The sequence below is a fragment of the Lissotriton vulgaris genome, chromosome 11 (assembly GCF_964263255.1).
Source record: "Lissotriton vulgaris chromosome 11, aLisVul1.2, whole genome shotgun sequence".
Taxonomy (NCBI): domain Eukaryota; kingdom Metazoa; phylum Chordata; class Amphibia; order Caudata; family Salamandridae; genus Lissotriton; species Lissotriton vulgaris.
In genome coordinates, this window is record NC_141699.1 from 172,888,418 (window position 1) to 172,914,434 (window position 26,017).

Genomic DNA, 26,017 nt, shown 5'->3' on the forward strand with positions numbered 1-26,017 from the left:
ACACTAACATGGCTATGGCGCTGTTCTACTTTGTAGTCTAGTTCCTATATTCCCAATAGGCTCTGCGCATTGGAATAATATATCCTGTTGATTAGATGTAGGACTGAGGTCGACTAAGTCTCTACCGAATATACTAAACTTAATTGTGTGTGCCAGCTAGCTCAGAGGTCACTAGAAACTTTCTCGAATGAACAAGAAGGGATTGGTCTCTGACAACCGAATAAACATGACAACTTTGTTTCCCCAAGATAAAATGTATCTTCAGAGTCGTGGAAACAATAGATAGATATTTCACTCTGTCAATCGTGTATGCTTCATTTCACTAGAGGTACAGAGAAATAGATAGACGGGCGTTTTCAATAAAAAGATTTATTGAACATTCTTCTTTCTCAAGCATAAGAAATTAACTGCTACAATTGTAACACAGTTTGTAAAATATAATGCGTACAGTATAAATAGTAGAATAAAATAATACTGTAAGAGCATTGCATGGTTCCTAAACCATATAAAAATACATAAATAACAGAGGCTAAACATACTCAACTGGTGCTTCTAAAATACGCCTACCCCGGTGTACCTAACCTAAGCTTAGTATGAGGGAAGAAGTAAGTGAGGTGTAGCATAAATGTAGTATTATTTTGCCAAGAATCTGCCCAAGATTTCTCTAAGAGTCTAATCAGCTCCGTACCTTAGTTTAGAATTGCGAAGGCTGGTCTCGGGACTCGATTTCCCAACAACTCGCAAGGGTAGCTTGGAAACACTGGAGCTGGATTTCTCGGCAGGAAAAAAGACAGCGTCTCTCTCAGTGCGTCTGCTGGAGGGTCGGCTTCCTTCGGCACTTGCTGTAGCAGGCTGCGTCGGGCAAGTAGATAGTCAAACTGCTCCAAACCACAGTGTGTTTGCTTGGGCAACTGTGGGCATATTTATACCTCAGAGTGGCCCTTATTAGACCAGAGCTCTTTCCTTGACTGCTTAGCCCGGCTAAATCAGGCTCTCCCCAAGACCCAATTCCTATTGATATTCTCCGGCAGCTTTCTCCTGACCCCCTTTTGGTTATCCAAGAACTTCTTAATGCCTCACTACGGGAATCTATAAATCCCGAAAGAGTGGAAGAGAGCTAGGGTGGTCCCACTTTTGAAAAAAACCTGGTGCAGACCCATGATGCTTTCTAACTTTCGCCCCATCTCTTTACTACCCATGTTTTCAAAGATCTTAGAGAGACATGTTAATATGCATCTGACCTCGCATGTTGAGACCTCGGGATGTTTACATCAGACCCAATCGGGGTTTCGTACTCATTTTTCTACTGAGACCACTTTATTGGGGGTAACAGAGAACTTGCGTTTCCGCCTGGATCAGGGCGAAGCCACAGCGCTTATTCTTCTAGATTTAAGCACCGCATCCGATACAGTGTCGTACCCTATCCTTTTAAATGCACTTAAGGCTGCTGGGGTGGTCGGATCCGCACTGGCATGGTTAGCCTCTTTTTTGAGATCTCGCTCTTTTCAAATCTTCTCTCCTAACTGTTCTTCTTCTGTCCGACCATCTGCGTATGGGGTTCCTCAGGGGTCCACGTTGAGCCCAGTGCTCTTTAACATCTATGTGAGACCCCTGGCTTCCATTGTGGAGGACGTTGGTCTCTCCCTCTACTCATAAGCAGATGATACCCAAATCATCTTCTCCCTTTCTTCGGATAAGGAGTGCTCTTCCTCCGCCTTTCAGCGGGGTCTTAGTCGAGTGGCGGAGTGAATGCGGACAAACTTTCTGAAGTCGAATGGTGATACAACGGAGGTGGTCATATTGGGCAAGTACAAACATCTTTGGAGCCCCCAACATTGGCCCCCTGAAATGGGCCCATTACCCCAACCTGTTACGCACGTGCGTAACCTTGGCTTTGTTTTAGATGACTTGCTCTCTATGCGGCAACAAGCGGTCAGTGTGGCAGCCACCTGTTTTACCATCTTGAGGTGGCTCCGGAAAATCCTCTGGATGCTTCCTGTCTCTACCAAGCGCACAGTGGTCCAGGCACTGGTCACTTCTCGCCTGGACTATGGTAATGTGCTTTATCTTGGGGGAACTCAGGAGATTCAAAGGAAGCTCCAGCTTGTTCAAAATTCCGCTGCCCGTCTCTTGTGCAAAGTCCCTAGGAGATCTTCCATCTCTCCCTTGCTCCGGGACCTACACTGGCTACGCGTAGATAGCCGCATCAAATTCAAGACCCTCTGCTTCATGTTTAAGACCAAGTAGGGGTTGGCACCCACTTACCTCCAGTCTCTCGTCCACCAATATGTTCCTTCCCGCCCTCTTAGGTCTTCTTCCCAAGTGAACTATCTGATCCCTTGATTTAGACTCACTAGAATGGGCGGACGTTCTTTCTCTTACCTTGCCCTGTGACTCTGGAACTCTCTTCCTGCCCCATTGAAATTCGAACGATCTTTTGTTAAGTTTCGCAGAGATTTGATAACCTGGCTCTTCCCTCAACAGTAGGTCCTGACCAGTTGCTGTTGTACCAGCTGTGGCGCCGGGAGACCCCATTGTGGGTAGTTGTGTGCCTTATAAATGCAATTACAATTACAATTACAATTGAAGGTGCCTGGTTTGACGTATGGTTGGACATAATAACATCATCAAAGAGTCTCAGTTCTTTGAAAACTCCATGAGTTCTTGAATAAATCAGTGCTCAAGCAAGGGGAAGTCCCTGACTGCTGAATGCGGGTTTTTCCAAGAAATCGTAGTGGATTTTCGGAACTAGTAGAAGTAGCCCTGCCGTATTTGGACTGCATGAGCTATGCCTAAATATGGTTATGATTTCTATGCCTATATAAGGATATAGTGATTTATACCTATATAAGGGCATGAATCGGGAAACTTACAATAGGGTCCTAAAATAATACATAACAACTTCAGAACTGCTTATAGAATCCACTGCTTATGAGCTTGCTCAGTGTAATTTAGGGCTGGTGGTATTAAAAAATCCACAGTTCTTTTACTTTCTCAGTCCACCTAGACATGTCTCTTGCTTCCTCACCCTTTATTACAGTATACTGTGTAACCGGTGCCTCTGGAATTATGCAATTTTGCAGCTGCTGCTATTTTCGCATGATCATGGATATGCTGCATTTATCACATATTCTACTGCATACTCTGAACATACTACCAAAAAGGTTGTTTCTAGCTCCCACAGATCAGAATTTACTAAAAACGTGGCAACATTTGTTTGTGCGCAGAGAAAGGCCTTTCACACATGTTAAATGGTCAGTTGCTTATTTATGTATTTGGTTGTTAAACTAGTGCTAATGATGTGAAATATTTGCCCAGACAATATTACCTTGTGTAAAAATGACAAAGTAATGAAGTAAAACTATCAAAAAATGTGACGCACGATGCTGCATAATTTACTTGTTCTTGCCTCATAATTTAGTCAACCCTGCCGCATAATTGGATGCTGCCCAGCTAGATACTTCAAGTGGCCCTGGTTATAACCAGGGGATACTAGATCTATACAGACTGGTCCACTTGATTTAATATACTTGTGGCCTCATGTAGTAATATTCCAAATAAGAAATTGGAAACTGCGAATAATAATGATTCGCCATTTACGATTTCTTATATGGAATTTGCTAAAATGTATTTGGTAGAAGTGGTCGCAATAAGCGCGCCGACTTCTACGGAATGCATTGGTATTTTACAAACCACCCTATGTATTCATAGGTTTGCAGTTTGACCTAATACATTAATATGAATGAGGTAGGTCGCAATTTGTGGCCTGCAACAATTGGCTAGAGTCACAGGCATGGTGGTTTGCATGGTCAGCAGACTACCAAGCCTGTGATTGCTGCTAAGTAAAGCAGTCTTGTGTTTTTTGTTTTAATGCAGCTCGTTTTCTTAAAGGGAATGCGTTTAAAAGAAATATGGACCGACTTACACACACTTTTTGGGAGTAGGCAGTGCTCCCAGGGATCACTGCCTGTTCCTAAAAAAATTTTTTGTTCACATTCACAAAGGGGAAAGGGTCCTTGTGGACCCCTTCCCATTTGTGAATGCTTACCACCTCCTTTGGTGGTAAAATATTAATGTTTTGCGGAAAGATTTTAGTTGCGGAACTTACATAACTTAACACCTTAGCAGCTATGGAACGTCCAGCTCCAGTGCTGGACGTTCCATTGCGCAGGTGCAGTTGGAAGGTTCAACAGCCGACGGCAGCACTCCCGAGGTAGTGGTGCCGTCGGCCGCTGAACGGACGCAGCACTTAAGGAGTTAAAGAACTGATATTTGGAAGGAACGTGCTTAACACGCCCCTTCCAAATACCGATTCGGTATTTACTCACAAACCAAAATTGCAATTTGATTATAATTTAGGGTTTGTACATTTAAAAAAGGCATTTTGCAGTCGCAAAGGCTCCAACTTTGGGAATGTAAAATTGCTTCGTACTTGAGGCCCAGGATTCTCCAACAAACGAGGGAGCATATCATCAAGGGAAGGCGATAAATAACGCAGAGCGCGCTTAGCGCTTTTTCATTTATCGCAGTCTATCTCTGGAATTTATCGCCCTGGTAGCGCGTTATTAACAAGGCGTTTCTCCAGGGCGATAAAAATTCCAGCGATAGCGGGGTAATCGCCGTTTTGCAGGGAACATAGCTGGTTTTCTATCAATATTCCCTGCAAAACCGCGGTAACCTTGCTGATACGAGCGTGTGGTCGTAGCAGCATAATTCACCCCCAATGTTAGGCATAGGTAAGTCTGCATTTCAGCAGACGTTAGTTTTTGGCGAAAACAGCGGTTTTCTCCAAAAACTAACGTCTGCTTAAATGCTGGGGCAGCCTTGTAAATATCACGATGTGCACATCAGCAATATTTGCAAGGTTGCACTGCCCAGTGACGCCCACTTTGCATCTCATTAGAGATGCAAAGGCAGGCGTCGGGTAAAAGGGTGCTAACATGCGCTAATGCATGTTAGCACCCACTTGTAAATAGGGCGAAAAGATTATCTCTGCTTTTTTGGCTTTTATAGCCAAAAAAGCGGAGCTAATGCCCTTGTTAATATGCCCCCTGGTACCCTTAACACTTGACCTCTGGATGCAGCAAAGCTGGCTAGGAGGAACTATGAAAATAAGGAGAAGAATTTCCAGTGTTAGGTAACCATTCCGCGAGGAAAAACGACCTCATTTTGGAGAAGAAAGACAACAAAAAGTTAACCGATGTGTTTAATCAAAAGTCAGACAAGCCCCAAGCGTTCACAACATACCAGACCATTTGTTTTTCATTCTTAACACATGTAAAAACAACCTCTAACAGCATCATATCTCCTACTACTGCTCCTATAAGGTTTATGACAGTGATCGTATTAAAAACATCTTCCTCTTCTCAAAAGTTTTTAAACGCCATAGGAACAGTTATGCCATGGAATATTTTTATTAGGATAGAGGCCAAGACAGAGCAGACAATCCAGACTCTGCGCCTATGGTTCAGCTGCAGTTTCCATTTAAATGGGTTTTTGGTCTGCATACAACTTTAGCACCATTTATTATATCTGCACTAAACATGGCACACCTACAGATTAACTGGCTGAGATTCAATGTCTAAAGTTTTGTGTAGATCTGTGCAGATGAAAAAGTTAAGGTAATAAAGATTAATTTCCCATTTTAGTTCACGCAGGAACCGTTGAACAGGTTTACACTAAACTTGACATGGAAGCAAAACTTCGTTCAAATGTGTTCGTTTTGTGATGTGTTGTAAAAGTGCTCAGCAGATTTTGAGATATTGCGTTTGTAAACGATGTCAGGCAAGGTTTGAGGAGTTAATATTTAGACATTCCTTCCATGCTAAACACATGAGCACAAAACATGGAGAGTTTCCAATGACATTTGTATTTTCTTAAAATGTGACTTGCTGATGTACCACCCAATCAGTACCAAAATACCCTGCCAACACCATCCTATCATAACGACACCACCATACCACCACCAAACACTACTCTACCATTACCACCTTACCACCACCAACACCCCATCCTATCACCACCCCAGCACCCACACCACCCTACTGCAACCCTAAACAACACCAGCACTGTATCTTAACCATCTCCCTACCATAACATCACTACCCTAACCCCCACAACCATCACTACCTTCACACTAACCATCATTACCCTCACTACCACCACCCTAGCCACCACTATCCTGTCCCTCACTACCACTACCACCACCGCTTTAACCACCAACCTAAATACCACCACGTTACTATAACCACTTTACAGACCACTATCTGATCCTAAACACCAGCACTCTGACCACAACCACCATAAACACCACCAACATCATCCTAGTCATCACCTTGCCACCACACACCACCTTACCACCTCTACCCTAAAGGAAAAAGAAAAAAAGCCCCTGCACATTTTTACGGCATGTACATGCATGGTGCACACGCCTACAAAATGGCACGGCGGCTGCATAGTTATTTTGGGGGGGGGGGTTCCTCTTTAACCATGCTGACAAACATTGCTAAAAACAATTGAGAAAGCCAGCACATCCTCTCGCTCACAAAGCAACCAGACTCAGCTTCCGGGAAGGAATGAAAGACGTTGCATCCTGGATGAGCAGCAGCTGTCTGAAGCTCAACTCTGAGAGGACAGAAGTCCTCATACTCTGGCCCACCCCCTTCAGCATGGGACAACACCTGGTGGCCGACCGCCCTCAGCAACCCCCCACTCCCACGGACCACGCCCGGAATCTCAGCATCATACTGGACTCCTCCCTCACCATGACCTGACAGATCAACAACATCTCCTCCACGTGTTTCAACACCCTCCATCCATGGTCCCAAGACCTTCAAGTGGACCCCCCTCCTGAGTTCAGTAAGACCATCACCAGTGCACTCATAACAAGCAGATTGTACTACGAAAACGCCCTCTACGCCGGAATCAACAAATCTCTTGTTCTGAAAACTCCAAACTATTGAGAACACCGCTGCCAGACTCGTCCTTGGCATCCCACTACATAAACTCATTACCCACTCCTACAAGACCTCCACTGGCTCCTCGTCGAGAAAAGAGTAAACTTCAAGCTACTCACTCACTCCTACAAATCCCTCCAAAACACTGGCCCCCAATACCCCAACGAAAGAGTCCTTCCACGTACCCAAGACAAACCTCTGCTCCACCGACCTCACCCTCGCCGAAACCCGCTCGTCCGGAGAGCCAGAGCGGATGGAAGAGCCTACTCCTACATTGCTGCAAAGATGTGGAACAAACTCCCCCTCCGCATCAGACGGACCGCCACACTGCACACTTTGAGGAAGAGCCTTAAGACCTGGCTCTTTGGTTGAATTGGACTTGCACGCCCCCCCTCCCCAGCGCCTTGAGACCCTCACAGGTGAGTATCGGGCTTCACAAATCCCTGATTGATTGATTGAATCATTCTCGAAGGCGAGACCTACTGGCTTTGCCAATGCTAGTTAGTTTTTCAAAAAATTAGCTGTGCTCCTAATTCCATAAATAAGAACGACCCTGAATAGTGGGTTCCTCCATGCAGAAGTTACAAATCATAGATGACTTTATTTCTCATCTCCAGGTTAAAGGTAGAACATAATGAGGCTCCATAACACGCTCTCTCACTAGGAGCTCCTGGCCTCGTCAGCTCAGCACATCTTTGAAGCACTCGAAGTCCCACTTCAAGAACACTCAATAAAATGGAAGACTCAAAGCACACCCATCCCATACATCCCACCCCAAGATACTGAGAGTGGCCTCGCTGCACACTGGGAGACAATCCTTGCTTTATCATTCTGCTGGAGAGGAAGGGACCTGGACATGGTCCTTCGCCCTGGAGAATCACTGTGCTTTGGGACTGCAGTGGTGAAAAAGTGCTGCACGGTTTTATCTTTCTGGGCGGACTAGTGCAAAAGCAGTGGTTACCAAAGTCCGTGCTGGCTACTGTAAATGCCACTGCACTGATCAGTTTATTACCTTGGATTGTTTGCATAGGAAGGCCAGGCCTACCAATAAAAAATGTTGTATTGCTGCTATATAAAGTGCAGTACAAAGTTGGCCACCTATCACAGGCTACTAAAAATATTATCACGCCTTCACACTTATAGACCGACTGAGATTAAAAACACAAAAGATTTGTCTTTATAAATTGATAATCTTTCCTGAATGTTCTCAGGAAGGACTGTGTTTGCCATTTGTTTTCCCTTTCTTGGCTGGGCTGCAAATTAACCTATCGCATCTATGCTCATTTGTTGCAGGGGCATAGGCGGTTCCTGTTTATTTATTTTATGCGGGGTGAGGCTTAGATTTATCAGTTAGGCCCTGGTTATAATCCAGGCTGAGAGTAATGAACGCATTATTCTATGCTTTCATTTTCCACCACCTTTCCTCACACGGTTTTACAGGGTCTGTTAGAAACAAACACGATCTTTCCGGTCCGAGAAAAACAGGCATAAAAATAAGTTGAGGCTTTGGCTGCAGCAGGAGCCGCGTCTCATTCTGATTGTTTTCGTGTCTGGGGGCTGCACGCCAGAGGCGCAACTAGAGCGGGGGGGGGGGGGGCTGAAGCCCGGTGAGTCCAACGGGTGTTGCGCGACTGCTGCACGCAATGCTTTCCTCGTTAGCGAAAGGGAAAAAAAGCTTCCCCGTCCCGCCCCCACATGTTAATTTCCCATTACATGTGATTTAACTCGCATGTGTGCAGTGCGGTAAAATCGCCCCAGCACCGCGCAACTCGAAATTCAAGCCCTGGAGTTTTACAAACAGCATTGTACAAATCCACATATTTGAAAAATATATTGTAGCCAGGGCCACTGGAATTATGCTATTCTGCGGCCGCTGTTTTTCACATAATTAAGGATTTTTGCCATATAATCCTTCATCAACTGCATAATCTGCAGATTTTAACAACAAAAAATGTGTTTTTAACTCAAACTGATCAAAGCATACTAAAAATGTGGTGATATGGGTTCCTACCTTTTGAACGACCCTTTGCTTAACTGGTCATCTTTCAGTTGCCTGCTTATGCATTTGGTAGTTAAATTGGGCTAATGGGGTGAAGGCTGCCCAGACAGTAGTATCAAGTGTACAAATTCATAAATAATGCATTAATACTATAAAAAATATTCTGCATTATGTCACTTTTTACTGCCGCATAATTTATCAAACCTGCTGCATAATTTGGCGCTCCCCTACCGCATAATTTCAGTGGCCCTGCTTATAGCAAACATCGAGAAGACAAGGACTAATGTAAGATTTCATAACAAATATGATATGATACCGGCGATGCTGTAAATAATAACAAAAATGCGATAAAATTACATTCTAAATGCACTGTTACCTCATTTCAAAGACAGCAATATCGTATCACAGTACGAATATAACATGTCTGTTTGCAAATAACAAAAGGCTAGTGGTAATGAGTGGTGTGCCGAATTTACGAAATTTATATTAGCGCAATCACAAGAAATTTCAGAAAAATTACATAATTAAGCAAAAGACAAAACTGGCATTCAGCGCTATATTTTAGTGTGAAATACTTCCTTGTGCCGATTTGGATGTGGGGATGCATTTCGTCCTAAAAAACTAATCATTTTTCTGTTATTCCTCTTTTTTTTAAAGCAAAATCTAATCTAATACTACACATCCTGACTATGAAAACACAATGAGTAGAACAGTTCTATTACTATAAATTTAGCATGAAGTTCTAAATGAAGGCTGGCATTGCACATTACAAGGTATTTAAAAAGACCCTAATCAGCTTAAAGAGCTTTCGTGATTCCAAACATAGCCCCAAAATGTGCTCAGGAGCCCGATGCCTACACTTTTCCAAACCACTGTGATAAAATCAGAAGGAAGGAACAGTACAAAAACCTGACAGAAGTGACTGGGGTGTGTTGTACAACTTTCAAAAACATTTCTGTGGTGTTTCAGAATCCAATTTGTTGTGATAAATAAATCTGTGGAACTAACTGTGTTAATTCTTGAAGCTCCACTTTTCCATTCCAAATCATGGCAAGCAAGTTTGCAGAAGCCTTGCCCCGTTGTGATCAGAACTATGAGGTACTCTCAATATGGGTAAAAAAGAAACGGATTTATTTACGTGTTACTATGATATAAAAATAAAATTAAGCTATTCTGCAGGTCAAAACAAAGCTATTGTACTGCAGTACAAGCTCAGTTTTTTTTAAGAGTGCACTGCAACATTAATGTTATGAGGGCATCAGGAGTCAAGGCGATTTGCCCAGGATCATAAATCTGGCCAAGTGGGAAAGGTGGGGTTAACATTCCTTTCACAAATCATTGATTTGCACTTGTTACATAAATATTCACACATACAAGCGCTAGTATGGGTGTGTGGGGAAATCTCACATAGTTGCTTTATGGGTGGTTCCTGTCGGGGCACCCACAAAAGAAGGACATTTCCCCCAAGGTTTCCCAGGTACTTTCCCATCTTGGAAGGGGTTGTAAATTGACACTTGATGAGGGCAGAAGAAAATCTGTTTACAGTGTGACCAAGGGAGGGAAAACACCCAGAAGTTGAAAGGGTGTGGGAGAAGGCGTTCCTCCACAGAAAACAAAATAAAAAACGTTACCTACTTCACTGATGCAATACATTTATGCATCCTAATAAATACACATGTTACATTTCTGCATGTGTGAATGTTTATGCAGGTGAGATCTCCTGGGAACCCTCCAGAGTTGGTGAAGGGTCTCAGGAGTACTCTTAGAAGTGTTTGTTAATTCCAAGGAAGTCAGAGATTTCTTCCAGAAGAGTAACCCTACAAGAAATGTCCATCTTTCTATGTGAGAACCCCAATGGGAAGCTATTTTATTGAATACAATTGTTGTGGTCCGAAGACTGACTTTCTTTCCTTTTGAATGTCAATTGAAGAGCAAAAAAACTACAAGAGAGATGCGGCTTCATGGGCTTTGTAGAAAACATTAAAAACAAACACGTGTTCTTGTTTATCGTTCGAAAACGGTATTGCAATTTACTTTTATTTGTATGTTGAGGCCTTATCAGTTCAATAAATCAAACTATATTTGCGTGCTTTTGCACAAATTCACAACTCTACAACTGCACAAGTAACACATGTACAACTGCAATTCAGTGAGTTCACAACTATCATAACTACAGGACGCTGCAATGGCACAACTACAATGGTATTACAATTATGAAAAGTTATGCAATCAGTGTCCAGTACACACCAGGACGCTATATCAGTAATGTATTTTGCAAAGCATACAGTATCGAGCTTGAAAAATTGATGGGATGACCAGAAGGTCAAACCATGTGGTGAAACTGACAAAAAACCTTTGGGTGGGAGCCGGCTGCACACCAAATAAATGAACCTAAACTGCAGTTTACTGAATCAGTGTTGGCCACATCAATTCTCATGAGCTCGTGGAATGGTAAGATACCCGGTATGGTCCCCCAAAACAGAAAGGACCACCATCACGGCTCACATGAAGCTTTCCTTATTAACCCCGGCTTATAGATCTTGCCAGAAAGGAGCGCAGTCCCGTCTAATGCAAATTCATCCTCATGATATCAGTTTGAACCCCGTCTCCCTGCTGCTTTATAGCACAGGAGAGTATAATTACTACTTCATCCTCTACCGTGGCCATCGAGAAGTTATTGCCAGGAGGCGGACAGATACACCACGATCCGGTGTGACGCTTTGAAAGTAACCATGTTTTCATGCCCTACCATTGCTACAAAGTATGGAAATGCATTGCACTCATGCTCAGATACATGCCTGCATTTTCATTCACCCTACTTGCCGAGACTACGACAGGGCACCAGAAAAATGCATTTTCTCAAAATAATCCAAGAGTGGAGTTAGAATAGTAAATTATCCTGTTTTCGAATATTTGGAAGTATTTCTGTGTCTCGTCTCCAAATTCCTGGGGAAGCATTAATAGATGGCTATTAATGAGAGGTAAACACGGATCTGAGATCCTCCACCGTTAAACATCAGCACCGAAGATATAGGCACGCACGCACAAAGAAACAACCATTCCCAATATGTGTGCCTGTCCAAATTAGAGCAGGACAGCAAGGATGTGCAGTCCCTGAAACCGAGCAGAGACGAGGACCCATTACAACCAACAATCGACCATTGCAAACAACCGACCATTGCTTCTTCATGAGCATCATCTGCACATGGACGCTCTACATTCGATCGCAAGTCCACCTAGATTGCAACTAACTGAGCAAGCCTAAGGTGAGCTAAAGCTTTGCTGCATCCACGGGCACCGGTGCCACCTTCGAACCTTTAACTGGAAGCACCAGAGGCTCCAGCAAACAAGGCAGAGCTCGGGATGGTGTGAGTCCTGGCACTCATCAACCTCACAACCCTACAACTGCACATCTTCAGTAACCCTTCAAATGCACATCTAAAGTAATACTACAGCTCTGCAGCTGTACATCTACACGACTACAACTTCAAAATTAGATCAACTACCCAACTTTATATCTGCACGTCTACAATAACAGTACAACTACACATCTACAGTAACCCGTCAAAGGCACATCTTAGATAATACTACAGCTCTGAAACTGTACATCTACCCCACTACAACTTCAAAATTAGATCAATTACTCAACTTTATACCTACACGCCCACAACTACACAACTGCACATTTGCTCATCTATAACTGGACAATTTTACCACTTTACAACCTTACAACTGCATCTATCTTTATAACCTCCACAAAAACTCAGCACTACAACAGGACAACCCAAATAACACCACAATGATAGTACTGTGATTGCAACACTTCAATGGTTGAACTACCACAAGACAACTACTATATAAGCAAGTCCACAACAATACTACGACACTACAAGTACAACTACCATAGCACAAGTAGGACTACACAACTATAACATCACAAGTGCAAATACAACACTAACCAAAGCATGCATGGGATTTTCAGGGACTTTTCTTGAAACGGTTCATATCCTACCTCACCTACTGGCGGCACCAGCTCAAGCAAATAGGTTCCCCAAGATCACAAACACCCCTCTTCTGCTGAGGAGTATCCCAGGACTTCATGCTCTCTCCTATCTTTAACCCTTGCATGAAACTCCGCGGATCCATGCTTGCAGACAGCAGCATCAAGATCCACACACAGATGATACAACTTTACCTAACATGACCCTCACCCACTGACATGCAGACACTCAGATCCTTCCTACAACTCATCTGATCTTGCATGATTATCAGCTAGGTTCCTGAAGCTAAACCCCATAAGAACCGAATTCCTCATGTGTGACAACAACACCAAACAACCCCGGATTCAAGCCTGGCTCTCCAACTTAAACCTACTAGGCTTCAATGCCCAGCTGACAGACCACGCAACATCTCTGGGATTCACCCTCGATACAGAACTCTCTTCGCCAGAAAGCCATGACAGCTTGGTTACAACTCTTCTTCTTAAAAAGGTGAAGCTGTTTCTCTCTGAAGATGACCTCAGGACACCCATACAACCCTTCTCCCATGTGGACAGAAGCAGTGCTCTGATCAGCTGTTTCCCCAATACTACCTTTATATCCTTGAAAGATATCCTACACACAGTGGAACAACTTATCAAGAGCTCAAAGAAATTCGATCACATCCCCACCCTCTTGTTAAAAGACTTACATTGGCTCCCCGTTCCAGTCCAGATTTCTTCAAGACCAGGTGCATGACTTATAAAGCCCTCAACGACAAGACCCCAGCTTACATAGCAAACAAACTTACCACACCTGAGGGACAACACCTGGCCAGGTGCTTAGATATCACCAGGCTGAGACACAGCGTTGCAAGAAAGAAAAAACAGAGTTCACGTTTTCTCCTTCGTCCTTCTAGGATTTGGAGCACTATCACTATTGACATCAGGTCCGAACCAACTCTTCTACAATTCAGAAAAAAGCTGATGATTGAATCTTCCTGTGGCCCATGCTCCCTGTTCAGCACTCCCTTGCTCTTGAGCTACGTTGAGCTACATGTGTGTTCTTCAAATGCCAACACCTAACTGCATATTACCAAACTACAAAGTTACAGAACTCAGCCACTACTACACCACTAGACTTCTGAAATTACAATACTGCAATACCAAATGCAACACTAGAATTACAAATATAAAACTAGAACTACGACAAGAACTGCACAATAATATGTTCATCCTGCTTCCCTGCCGATAGTTCTCCCAGACCAAATAGAGGCAATCCGCACTATATCATATCACTTTGAAAGCCACACCTATTGTATTTGTCGATGGGTGTTAGTTCTCAGGATGAAAAAGTAATAGGAAGCTAGAGAGCTCGCACTATGTGGTTCCAATGTTTGTTCACCTGCTATAGTCATAGGTGGGGATGGCAGGCTCTGAGACCACCGTAAAATCCATGTCCCATGTCTGTGGTGTGAAGTCTGGTCTCCTCCTCTGCCTCCCATCTGGGAAAGAAGACTGCTGAGAGGGGAAGTATCTTTCTGAAGGAGGGGGAGCAGATCTAAAAGATAGAAGTGACTTCGGGCCAGATGTATGAAGCATTTTACCGGTCGCAAACGGACCATTGGGCCGTTTGCGACCAGTAAAATGCATTTTGCCATTTACATAAGGCAAAATAACTTTTTACCGACTCACATTTTGCTTTTGCGATTCGGTCTTAGGAAGGGGTGTGTTTAGGGCGTCCCTTCCTAACACTGAATAGCATTGGTATGTATGAAAGTTGCAAAACATTCAAAATTTACCGACTCTGTAGAAGAGGCAGCAAACCATTCACAAACGGCAAGTGGTCCCCAAGGGATCCGTTTCCCTTTCTGAATGTGGGTGAAAAAATTTTTAAGAGCAGGCAGTGGTCCCATGGACCACTACCTACTCTTAAAAAATGAAAAGAAAGCTTTTCATTTTTATTTCTGTAATTTTTGTATTACATAAAAATATATTGTTTTATTTAAAGAAGCAATCACAAACATGATGGTCTGCTGATCCCAGCAGGCCACCAACCCTGTGATTGTAGCTGTTCCCAATGGGTCGTAAATTAAGACCTGCCTCATGCTCATGAACATTGATGAAGCAGGTCCATTTGCGTCCAATTAAGAATTGCAAACTGTCTGAGACATTGTTGTACATAGCTGTTTGTGATTGCCTAAGTGTGAATCGCAAAAATTCACAATTAGTAAATCGCAAACAGAAGTCTATGCACATCTGGCTCTTGGTGTGGGTGAAGCGATAATGCCAGCAAAGGGAAGAGCAGATCCGAGACATAGGTGAGGTCCAGCCCACTACATCTGCAATGCCAAAGAACCAGAGAAGAGGCTTCACTGTCCCTTGATAACATACCCAAGAGACAACTAGGTGCTTTCCATTGTCACCGAAGGAGGGCAAACACCTGGACGGAAATGAAGAGATTCAGGGAGGGCAAGGATGCTGGGAGAGCATAATTCCAGGGAGCGAAGAGATCGGGAAAGAGCAGTACAAACAGGAGAGCAGAGAGGTCTTAAGAGAACATGGCTTTATTAGATTGAAGTGCAGAGAGGAGCAGACACTGGTGTTGTAGGAACAGCGATCAGTAATGCATTTTAAAGCACATTCTTCCCAAAACTGGTTGCACAGCTATGCTTTACAGATAATTCTAAAGGAAAGCTCATGATGTGATCCAAAGTCATACTGTTTCAGAAGTGTCACACCTCACAACAACAGCAAAGTGTTTATGTGCCACGCAGAATACTGTGTAAAGGCACTGGATACACAGCAGAAAAATATGTGAGCTACAGGGGAAAGAGTGCCTATTGGATAGATCCTTGCTGGACAGAGATAGTGCTAAAGCCCCCATATCTACACTCCCTTGGAGATGGTTGGTTTGAAAGTTAACACTCTAAATGAATGCTAAGGCAGGTAGAGGTCCGCCAGGGACCAATAATGACCCTTAAATAACACCGTACATATGAGAGGTTCTGGGTCAAAAGATATCAAGGGACAGTGAAGTTCATGGGAGAGCAGACAGTCCAGAAGAGAAGAGATGCAGGAGAGCAGGGCTTCTGGACGAGCAAATAGAGTGGGACAACTAGGATCCTGGAGTAGCAGAGGTCATTCATAAGAGTGGACAGCAGAGATCCCCCTGGGAGTGTCAAGATGGTGGAAAAAGCGGAGATCTGGGAAGAGTAGCGATCACAGAACAGCAGAACTCTAGATAGTGCAGAGAGTTTGGGAGTGCATAGCCTAGGAGATCCATTGATCCTAGGAGAACTGATACCATAAGCAGGCAAAAATCCTCAGAGAGTAGAGCTATTAGGACAGTAGAGTTCCAGGGAGTGTTTTGCTGTAAGGGAGCAGGGATGCAGCAGCAACTAGTCATAGCAGGCATTTAGAGAGAGCAGTGTTTCAGACACAACATAGCTCCAGGGAGGATTTTGATCACAAGAGAGCAGAAGTCTAGGACGGGGAGAGATCCGTCAAGCACACAGATTGGGGCGAGCAGAAATTCAGTAATATTCTTTAAAAATATACATATATTTATTGTTTTGATTGCTTAAGCTACAAAACAAACATCAAAAATCACAAACACATATACATGGCATTTTAATGAAGAATGTAAGGCGGTCCTATATGACAGATGTAAGTCAAAACTATGCACTCTATATCAAGACAGTGGTAGCATTTCTAACTTTTACATAAACCATCTTTCATCTTGGTATCAAATAAGCTTTCACACCATTGACCATTAACCCTTTAAGTGCGCCCGTCGGCCAACGGCTGTCGCGAGCACTACCTCGGTAGTGCTACTCACGTCCGTTGGCCGAGGCAGCTCTGCCCACTTAATGGAACGTCCCGCACCCGGCGGAATGGCCGCCACCGTTAAGGCGTTAATCACCTTGGTTCATCTCAATCTACGGGGACATTGGAGTCCTTTCATTCAACATGTCTGTTGGTATCACCGGGAGCAAACCCCACAATTCCCACACCATGGTGCACCCTCCAGCATCTCCCAGACCTGCTTGAATTTATTGGGATTGCCCCTACTGACATACAACACTTTTTCAAAGAACATGCATCAGTCCATCCCTGGTAAATATTGGTCCCTGGTCAGCATCAATGAGGATCCCCATAACAGTGCTACATCTTTCTTTGCCGCAGCCAAGCCCAGCTGACAGAATAAAAGATGTTTACATGGAAGATCAATAGAATATGGACATCCAGGAGCACAAATTATAGAGCTGAGGGGGACCTTACAGTCCGCTACGGCGTTCAACTCATTCAAAACCATCACCCAATAGTGCTGGAGTTTAGGATATAACCACAGTGCATAATAAGAAGTCCCCTCCATGGAATCACTCTTCCACCAATCGGTAGTCAAATCTCTCCCTATTCTATGTAGTTTGGACTTAGCAAAGTATGCCTTGAACTAGATCAGATGGAAACTAGCCCTGATGGCCACTTCACTCCGGTGCATCAGGGCTGCCTTCCAATCAGTGTCTTCAAGGGGTCCCAGGTTGTTCTCCCACCCCTGCCGAAGGGACTGGATGGAGATTGCCGGGCATGTTATTGATGAGTGCCTTGTATATAGTGGATATTGCACCTTTTCTGAGCTCACCCTGCAATACGTGGGTCTCAAGCAGAGCACACTCTGGGACCTCTGTCCAATTCACTGGCCCAGCTCGCAGTGCTTACCTAAAGTTGTGCATGTGTGTATAGCTGCGAATATGAGAGTTCAACCTACTTTCATCTGGTAGAAAGTCTTCTCAGTCCCATCCTCAATAACATTCACAACTTTGGAGATCCCAATCAGGCCCCACCATCCTTACCCTTTCAGCCTATTTGCATCCTTGACCACAGCTCCTTCCCAGAGAGGTGTCTCCAGGGTGACCCTTTCCTTCCACCCAAGGCAAGCACTTGCCTTGTCCCAAGGCATCGTGAACACAGGAAGGTCACACCGGCCACCACCCATAAAGATAATGGATTCAGGTAGGAGACACTTTACCATTCCTGTCCAGCCATACCCCAGGGTCATTGGCAGGCGCATACGCCTAGTTATTCACTATGTACATCTGGGCCACTCAGTAGTACGCCTGTCGATTCGTCAGAGCCATCCCACCATTTTATGTGGATTTACAGAGTCTTTAGGGCTATCCTCGTTGCTTCTCCGTCCCAGAGCAGCGAACGTAGGTCTGTGTCCAGACTGAAAAATGCTGATTCTGGTATTGGTAACGGAATGCTGTGCGTTACATATAGGAGCCGCAGGAGACGGGTCGAGTGGGTAACCTTGCAACCAGAGACGTTTTAAGGCATGGGCAAAGAGGGCAATTGCGCAGGGCCCCCAACTTCCAAGGACCCCCTCCCCACCCCTCCCCCTCCAACCCCAACCCCCGGAAAGTGAATTTTGTCCCAGATTAACCTCTGTCGATTCTATTCCTCTATCTAAATCTCTGTGCCTACTTCTAGCTCTGACTCTGTCTTTCTACTCTGTGTCATTTTAAGAATGTGTGGGGTCCCAAGCAAGGCATATTTCAACTGTTTTTGTGCGACCGTGTTAAAGTTTAACATATAACTTAGTCATGTTTGGCATCATGCTGGCTTAAATTAGCAGGAAATGGTTATTACAATTAAAATTTGTTCCGTACAGTGGCTCTCAAATATATCCGGCATGGGGTCCCCAAATTCCTTAAAACGACACTGCTTGCAACGACCCCCTGAAAACCCACCAGCAGGTGCTCCGTATTCCTGCCAAGGAAAGTATCAGGTTGGGTGGTAATGTAGACGCCAAGATAGTTAAATCCATCACGGGTGGCTCCTATGAGATTGTCTATTGTGCTATCCAGCTCCCAGGGGGCAATTTTAGAAAGGACGGGCTACTTCCAACTCTCTGTGTACCCCAAGTGTGCGCCAAAAAAATCAAAGATCAGTGGTAGTTCCAGTAATGTTCTTGTGCAGCACTGAGAGCCAGCGTTAGGGGGTCAAGCCCACCAGGATTAGGCCTACCTTTTTTGCAACCAGTGCTTTATCTCACGTGCTGGAAAGTTATCAGCCACAGAAGGAAGTTCACTCATGATTTATGATTTATTTACAACATGGGAAGCAGTCACTCAATGGGCTTGAGCCTGCTCTGTGAAAGCACCTTCTTTCTTGCGCAGTGACTTCCGGCTCTGCACCTGGCTGTGCGTCTAGAACTCACTTAGATACATGATATATACATAAGAGTGTGTAGGTTTCCCCGGGACAGGGTGAATGGAAAATAACAGCTCACCAGCCCAATGTAAGTAAACACAACAAACAAACGCACAGGCCCAGCAAGCTCACAACCGCATGCAACATTCAATCTAGTGTTGCATACACATTAGAGGTGGGCGAGCCAACAAATGAATAGGGAGAGCCAAGCCCAGGGCTGGTGTGGCTCTAAGAGCCCTTGCACGAGCCGAGCCCTGGAAATGTTTGGCATGTAAATCATGCAACAAACATCAAGTACAATATGAAAAAATTATCTTCATTAAAAAAAAAACGCATTTCCTTAACCTGCGACAGTTTGGGCAATAATAAGCCACATTAAAGGTTGAAGAAAAAGGCGGATTTGTTGAACAATGTATTTGTCTAAAATCACAAAATTGGATTAGCCCGCGAAACTGGCATTAATCCCGGCCATTATTTCCGAGTGTGCGTTCGTCCATCTTGGCTCGAGGTCAGAAAGAGGCTGGGTGTCACCTTTACTGGAACAGAGCCGTGGGCACCCGGTGCCCGACCAGAATAGCTGCTCGAAGGTGCAAAGACGGTATGCCATCTCACACACGCGCACTACTGGAATCTCGGGGTGTTTTGAACCCTCCAGGCCGACACCCCCCGCCCTCCACCGCAGCAGCGCCCTCTTTATCTACCAGCCCAGAAGGTGGATATTTTTGGAGTGGAGGGAATTGGCCACGTTTGACGTTTACATCATTACAAGTTGCTCGAAAAACACACGCAGGAAACAAATGCGTTAACACAAATGTATTATTATTTTTTAAGTACACTTAGTACGTTTTACTTGGCGAGAACGACAGATTGGAATGTATCTATCAGACTATCACGTACCACACGTTTAATATAATCAGATAATTTCTCCATAACCCGTTCACGTTTGGATAAATAAGATATACATGTGATCTATAGACAGTAAAGCTGAAATCAGAAACGTCCTTTGACATTTCTGTGGCTGATTACACTTAATTGGTGTTTTTGTAAATTGGATATGAATGTGGTCAGGGCGCTTCTTCAGAGTCCTGACACATTCATGAAAACAAATTCACGCGCTCTGCCATATTTTTTAATCTATCATAAATAATGCTTTTACCTTTCTGTCATGTTGATATCACTTTGTTGAGTTCTAACGCCTGAGTGGCAATTTTTGAGGTGTGAGGCGTCTTCCGCACTCGCTGCACTCCCTCGTTCGTATTTCTTGGATAAACGCACAGATAATCCTTCAATTGTTGGAATTAAATATTGCCTACAACATCCACTGCTTTGCCTTCACAAAAAAGTAGATGTACCTGTGGTTTCGATATGAATACACACTTATATTTACATCCATGCGTTAGAGTAAGTACTGCATCTCAACCTTGACTATAAAATGGGTCAGTTCCCTGTAAAGAGAGGGATATAATAGTGTTGTGGCATCAATCCCAGCAACCTCCCTCCTTGTGACGTCATTTCGAATTGGCTGTGCTAATAACACTCCCACTACTGTTTGAGGACCTGTACCTTGAATTCATTGCACTATTTATGGCAGTTGCCCATTTGCGGCGGGAAAAGTATGGGATTAATGCCCCATTATATGGTTTTTGACAAACTGCTATGTCAGATTATTAGCCGAAAGCCTGTTTTAGCCAGGCAGCGTTCAGTTATTTCAGTCCTCTGCTCTCCCTGTAAAAGTAGGAATTTACTTTACACAGCACTTAACACTGGTGTTAGCCAGTTTTTAGCATTTTCACTTTGGGTAAACCCGATAACTGGGGAGACAGGAAATTAAGTGGATTGTAGGGGATCAAACATTGCAATCCATGTCTCCTTGTAGACTACATAACCACCAGACAACACCGTTTCTTCTAAAATACCTTGTTCAACATCTCCTTGTAAACCAAATCCCTCGAATAAAACCACATCTCCCCAGCTTTAGCACACCTTTCCTGTAGACCACACCCCTCACACTGAACCAAATCCCTATGATTACATATCTAATCCCCCACCAGAACACATCTCTACCATTAAACTACACCTCTCTCCCACCTGTCTCACTAAATCATCTCTTTACTACTCTATACCCATAGGCCCCATCTCTCCCTCTGGACCACTTCCATACCACTAAGGATGTCCACTAAAACATGCCCACTAAAGCACACCTCTACATCCGAAACATATATCTACCATTAAATAACATCTATACTGCGACACCACATAGCTTCTGCTAGGCCACATCCCTTTGCTGGGCTATATCTCTTCCACTAAACCACATTTTACCTAAAAGATCCCCCATTTTGTGCCAGCCTTCACTTCTCCCACTAAAAAACATTTCTACCACTCAACAATGCCCCTGTCTGCACATCTCCCACTAAAAACACTTCTATGTCTCCCTCTAACCATACAGCAGCCATAGCTGCAAACAATCAACATTCTTATGACTAAGAAGCATGATTCAGTTTTATTGTATTTGGAATCATTACCATTTATCGAAAATGAACACCTCTACCTCTTGCTCACATCTCTGTCAATCCAAGCATTGACCATGCCTCTGGCAGAAGACTACATCCTCGCGCTAGACAGTATTTCTTGCACTAACCCCCAATCCAAGCATTGATAATGCCTCTGGCAGTGGACCACATCCTTGCGCTAGACCGTATCTCTTCCACTAAACTACAATCAATGCATTGGCCATGCCTCTGGCAGTGGCCTACATCCTCACACTAGAACATATTTCTTCCACTAACCCACAATCAATGCATTGACCATGCCTCTGGCAGTGGACCACATCCTGGCGCTAGACGGTATCTCTTCCACTAACACACAATCCAAGCACTGATCATGCCTTATTTGCTCTATCCCGTACAATGTTAGGTGTTTTTAAATACTGCGCCTGAGTTATTTACTTACATATGATTGCACTGGGAGCTGTATACACAACAAAGGAACCTCTGCTCTACATTGGCACCTCGCCTCAAAATCCCACCATTAAGAAAAAACCATAGGTGGCACATCCTTCTCTGTTCAAGCAGCCAAACTATGGAAGTATTTAACCCTAAACATCTTCAGAAGACTACTCAAGAGTAGGCTGTTCCCCACATAAACAGCATACTCAAACATAAATATACAACATATCCCTGTGTATATAAGAATTTATTTGCACTATATATGTGTTCCTATATTTGTGTATTCCTTTGAATAAATGTGTATATTAATTATGTTTATAAATATATAGATATTCATTAGTTCTGCTTAAAAAATGTACATATTACATATGGTGATATTATTCTATGTTTAACATATATATAGGTCACTGCATGAATAAATAAATCTTAATCATAACTATTTATCTACAATTGCTTCACAATTCCATTACAAAAAAATAAATATATTATAAAAAAACAACTTAGCTTAAAGTACAGCAACACTTGAAAGTCTGAGTTTGTTAAATACAACTTAAATCTACATATTTTACCTTCCTTATACATATATACCCTCTATATACTTATGTATATTTTATATTTATTACTTTACTTCTAATTAAGCATCTACAATGGGTTACCCTATACTTCTCTCAATATTTCCTCTACCTCCAGTCTCTGACTCATCCCAAACCCCATTCCACTAATATGACCCCCAAGATAACCATTTCTACACTCCTCCTCTTCTGCCCCTCCTTGCATCATCTCAAACCTATTTTGCTATTCAGATCTCCCAAACAAGCTTTTCTAAACCCTTCCTACTGACTCTCTGCGCTCCACCTCCCCTTTACTCATCACAAACCTCCTCCTACTGCTATGATCTCCAAACAACACTTTACAGACCCTTCCATTTTCTGGCTCTCCACTATCCTTTTCCATCAAACTAACAGACTCACATGTCCACCACTAAAATTAATTTCATTTTTCCCTATACTAATTCCCCACTAATCCTGTTTACATTCCGGATGATGTGCTACCTGCCGAATATTGCTACGACACCTCATCAGGGGTAGCAAGTGATATATAATACAAACCCTTTCCTCTTCTATCCCTCCCCTATCCTTTTTCAATCCAAATAACAAACTAATGTCCACCGCTGAAAATAATTTGATATCTCCCTATACTAATTCACCACTAATCCTTTTTGGGTTCTGGAGTAGCATGCTATTCAGCGAAAAGTGATGTGATGCCTCATCAGGGGTAGTAAGTGCTATATACATATAATTACAATATAACAGGGTGAATAAGTCGTATTACAGGGCAAAGTATTTCTCGTACTCACCGGTTTCCACGGTGCGTCGTCGTCATGATCAAAAGTGGGGGCTACAGGCACGGAGATGCCCCTATAATCCATGCCGAGGTCTATGGTGTGAGCACCCCAGCCTCTTCCTCTGCCTCTAAGAGTGGCGGCACAGATCCAGAGATGAGGGGAGCCTCCCTGGTCGGTAGTAAACCAAAGCTCGGGGAAACCAGCAGTCTTTCTGGGGCAGAGCAGACACTAAAAGTCTAGGGGTGGGACAGTAAATGCCTGCACAAGGTAAGCTGCCTTCTTGGAGGGTGGGAGAGCAGACCCCAGAAAAAGTAGGTGTCTACCTGCAGCCAGAGACCAGATCCCAAAGATATGAGATTTCTAACTGGTATAGGAAAGCAGATCCCAAAGCTATGAGGAGTCTAACTGGTATAGGAAAGCAGATCCCAAAGCTATGAGGTTTCTAACTGGTATAGGAAAGCAGATCCCAGGTAAGTGAGGCGTCTTTCTCTGGTTGGTGACCGAATCCCAGAGTTAAGAACTGCCTTCTCGTAGTAGGAGATCAGATCCCATGGAAACGAGGTGTTCCAGTGGTGTCTTCCTTTGGTGGAACAGCGGATTCCAGGGATATGGAGAGCTTTTCCGCTGTGGAAGACTAGATTCAGCGATATAAGGCGTCTTCCTGGGTTTGAAAGACCCGATGACTATTTGAAGTGAGGAGTCTTCCTGGTGGGTGGGAGAGCAGACCCCAGGGGGTGAACTTTCTTCCTTTTGGTGGAGCAAGGATCCAAGGGAAGGCTGAGATCCGGCGAGTGCAAGGATTCCAGGAGCACACCGTTCCAGATAGTGCTCAGATGCTCAAGAGAAAGTGGAGACCCCCTGGCGGCCAGAGACCCGGTGGGCTCCGTCCCCCCTGAGAGTGGGCGAGTTCAGATGCTGCAGGGATGAGGGGAGCCCTGTGCCATTCATCCGGTGGTGGCCCTTGTGCACGGCCTTGGGAACGGGACCCGGTGCGCTGCACTGCCTCCACCTTACGTTAGTCTGCGCAGCAGTGCCTGGTGGATGAGTCCTCACTGCCTTTTCCTCCCAGCACGGACTCAGCCCCGGGACAGCGGTCGCCGCCTTCACTCGAGCTGCGCTTCTCGCGGAGGCGTGCGCTTTTATGTGTCGGGCAAGGACTGTCCCGAAGGAGGGGCAGCTCTACAGGGGCGTGGAGAGATCCGGACAGTACGCACAGCCCGGGAGTGTGTGGGGGGAGGGGGGGGGAGAGATAGTGTCAAGGTGTCAACCCGGTCCTGTCCACCGCCCCCTCCAGGAACTCTCCTGGGGAACTCCCGGTACTCGCCCGCCGCGGGCGCGGCGACATTGAACTTGACTTTCTCCGGTCAGCAAGAGGAAGGCAGGGCTGTCCTCAGGGCGAGGGTTAAGGAGAGCGCTAAAAGAGAAGGGAGGGAGGGACACGACGAGGGAGGAACGCAAGGAGCCGTCGAGCTGGGGAGAGAGAAAAAGAAAGCGATTAACGGGGAAAGAGAAGAAGGGAAAGCGGAGCGACGGGAGAAAATAAAGAGAAACAAGGAAAGAGGGAAATTGAGATGAAGGTGGGAGAGGAGACAAAACAAACACATGGAAAACAGAACAAAAGAAGCAGAAAAAAGAAAAACGTATTAGAGAAGAGGAAGGGAAGACAAGACGACGAGTTGCCAATAATGAAATAAATGAAATGCTACAAGGCGAGCAAGAAAAAGTGGGGAGAGAGTAAAGGAAAAAAAAATAACAAGAGGGGGAAAGGAGCGATGGAGGATATGACGGAAAAGAGAGAAGGGTAAAGGGAATTAAAATGAACGGGGGGAATAAGTAGTAGTAGAGGATGACGGAAGGAAATGAAACGAGAGAGAAGGAAAGCGAGCAGTTTGAGACCGGAGGGTTCAGAGGCAGGACGAGGGGACAGAAAGAAGGGGTGGTAGAGAAGAGGAAGCGAGCGGAGGGAGTACACGAATAAAAAGCCAAAGTGAAAGACGCCGGATCCGTAGGAGCGATGAAAGGAGAAAAAAGTGACGCATAAATGGTGGATGTAACCAGTGAGGGCTGACAGGTGGAGCAGAGGGACGGGGTGGACGGAGGGATGTGGTCCCGTGTCTGCCTTCAAGGGTCTGTTCGGCATGGAGCACAAGAGTTAAAGAATGGGCGACAGAGGGGGAAGACAGGGAAGCGAGAACAGGAAAGAACCGGAAGATAAAAAGGACCCGCGGCAAAGGGTGTACTTTACTCAGGTGCCGTGTACCACGCGCCATCTCTCCTGTTGCGGCAGCGCATCCTGCAGCGTTCTGCATCCCGGCCACAGCCAGGCCGCGCGCCGCTCTGCGCCCTGCGCGAGCTGCTGCTGCCACAGCAGTACCGAGCTCAGGGGCTGCCCCCCCGCCCCCCAGTCTTCATGGGAACCCCTAGGAGAGTGAATTTTCATTTCACAATCTCACCTCTATTTCTTGATGTTAACCTCGCTCTTTGCTGCCTACCTCTAATCCTGGTTTTGTATCTTTTTGTTCAGTGACTTCTTAAGAATATTGGGCCCCGGGAAATATTTCAAGTTTTTGTACGACCCTT

General features: G+C 44.6%; 1 protein-coding gene across 1 annotated transcript in view; it reads right to left on the reverse strand.

Annotated features, from left to right (window-relative positions):
• TMEM116 (transmembrane protein 116) overlaps positions 1 to 24,789 on the reverse strand; it is a 140,715-nt gene extending 115,926 nt beyond the window's left edge. The window contains exons 1-2 of the mRNA XM_086943075.1: positions 23,885 to 24,789; positions 23,450 to 23,801 (exon numbers count right to left, since the gene is read on the reverse strand). Of these exons, the coding sequence (XP_086799201.1) occupies positions 23,450 to 23,521 (72 nt within the window). The 5' untranslated portion in view covers positions 23,522 to 23,801; positions 23,885 to 24,789. The remainder of the gene's footprint in view (positions 1 to 23,449; positions 23,802 to 23,884) is intronic.
• Between the last annotated feature and the right edge of the window lie 1,228 nt (positions 24,790 to 26,017).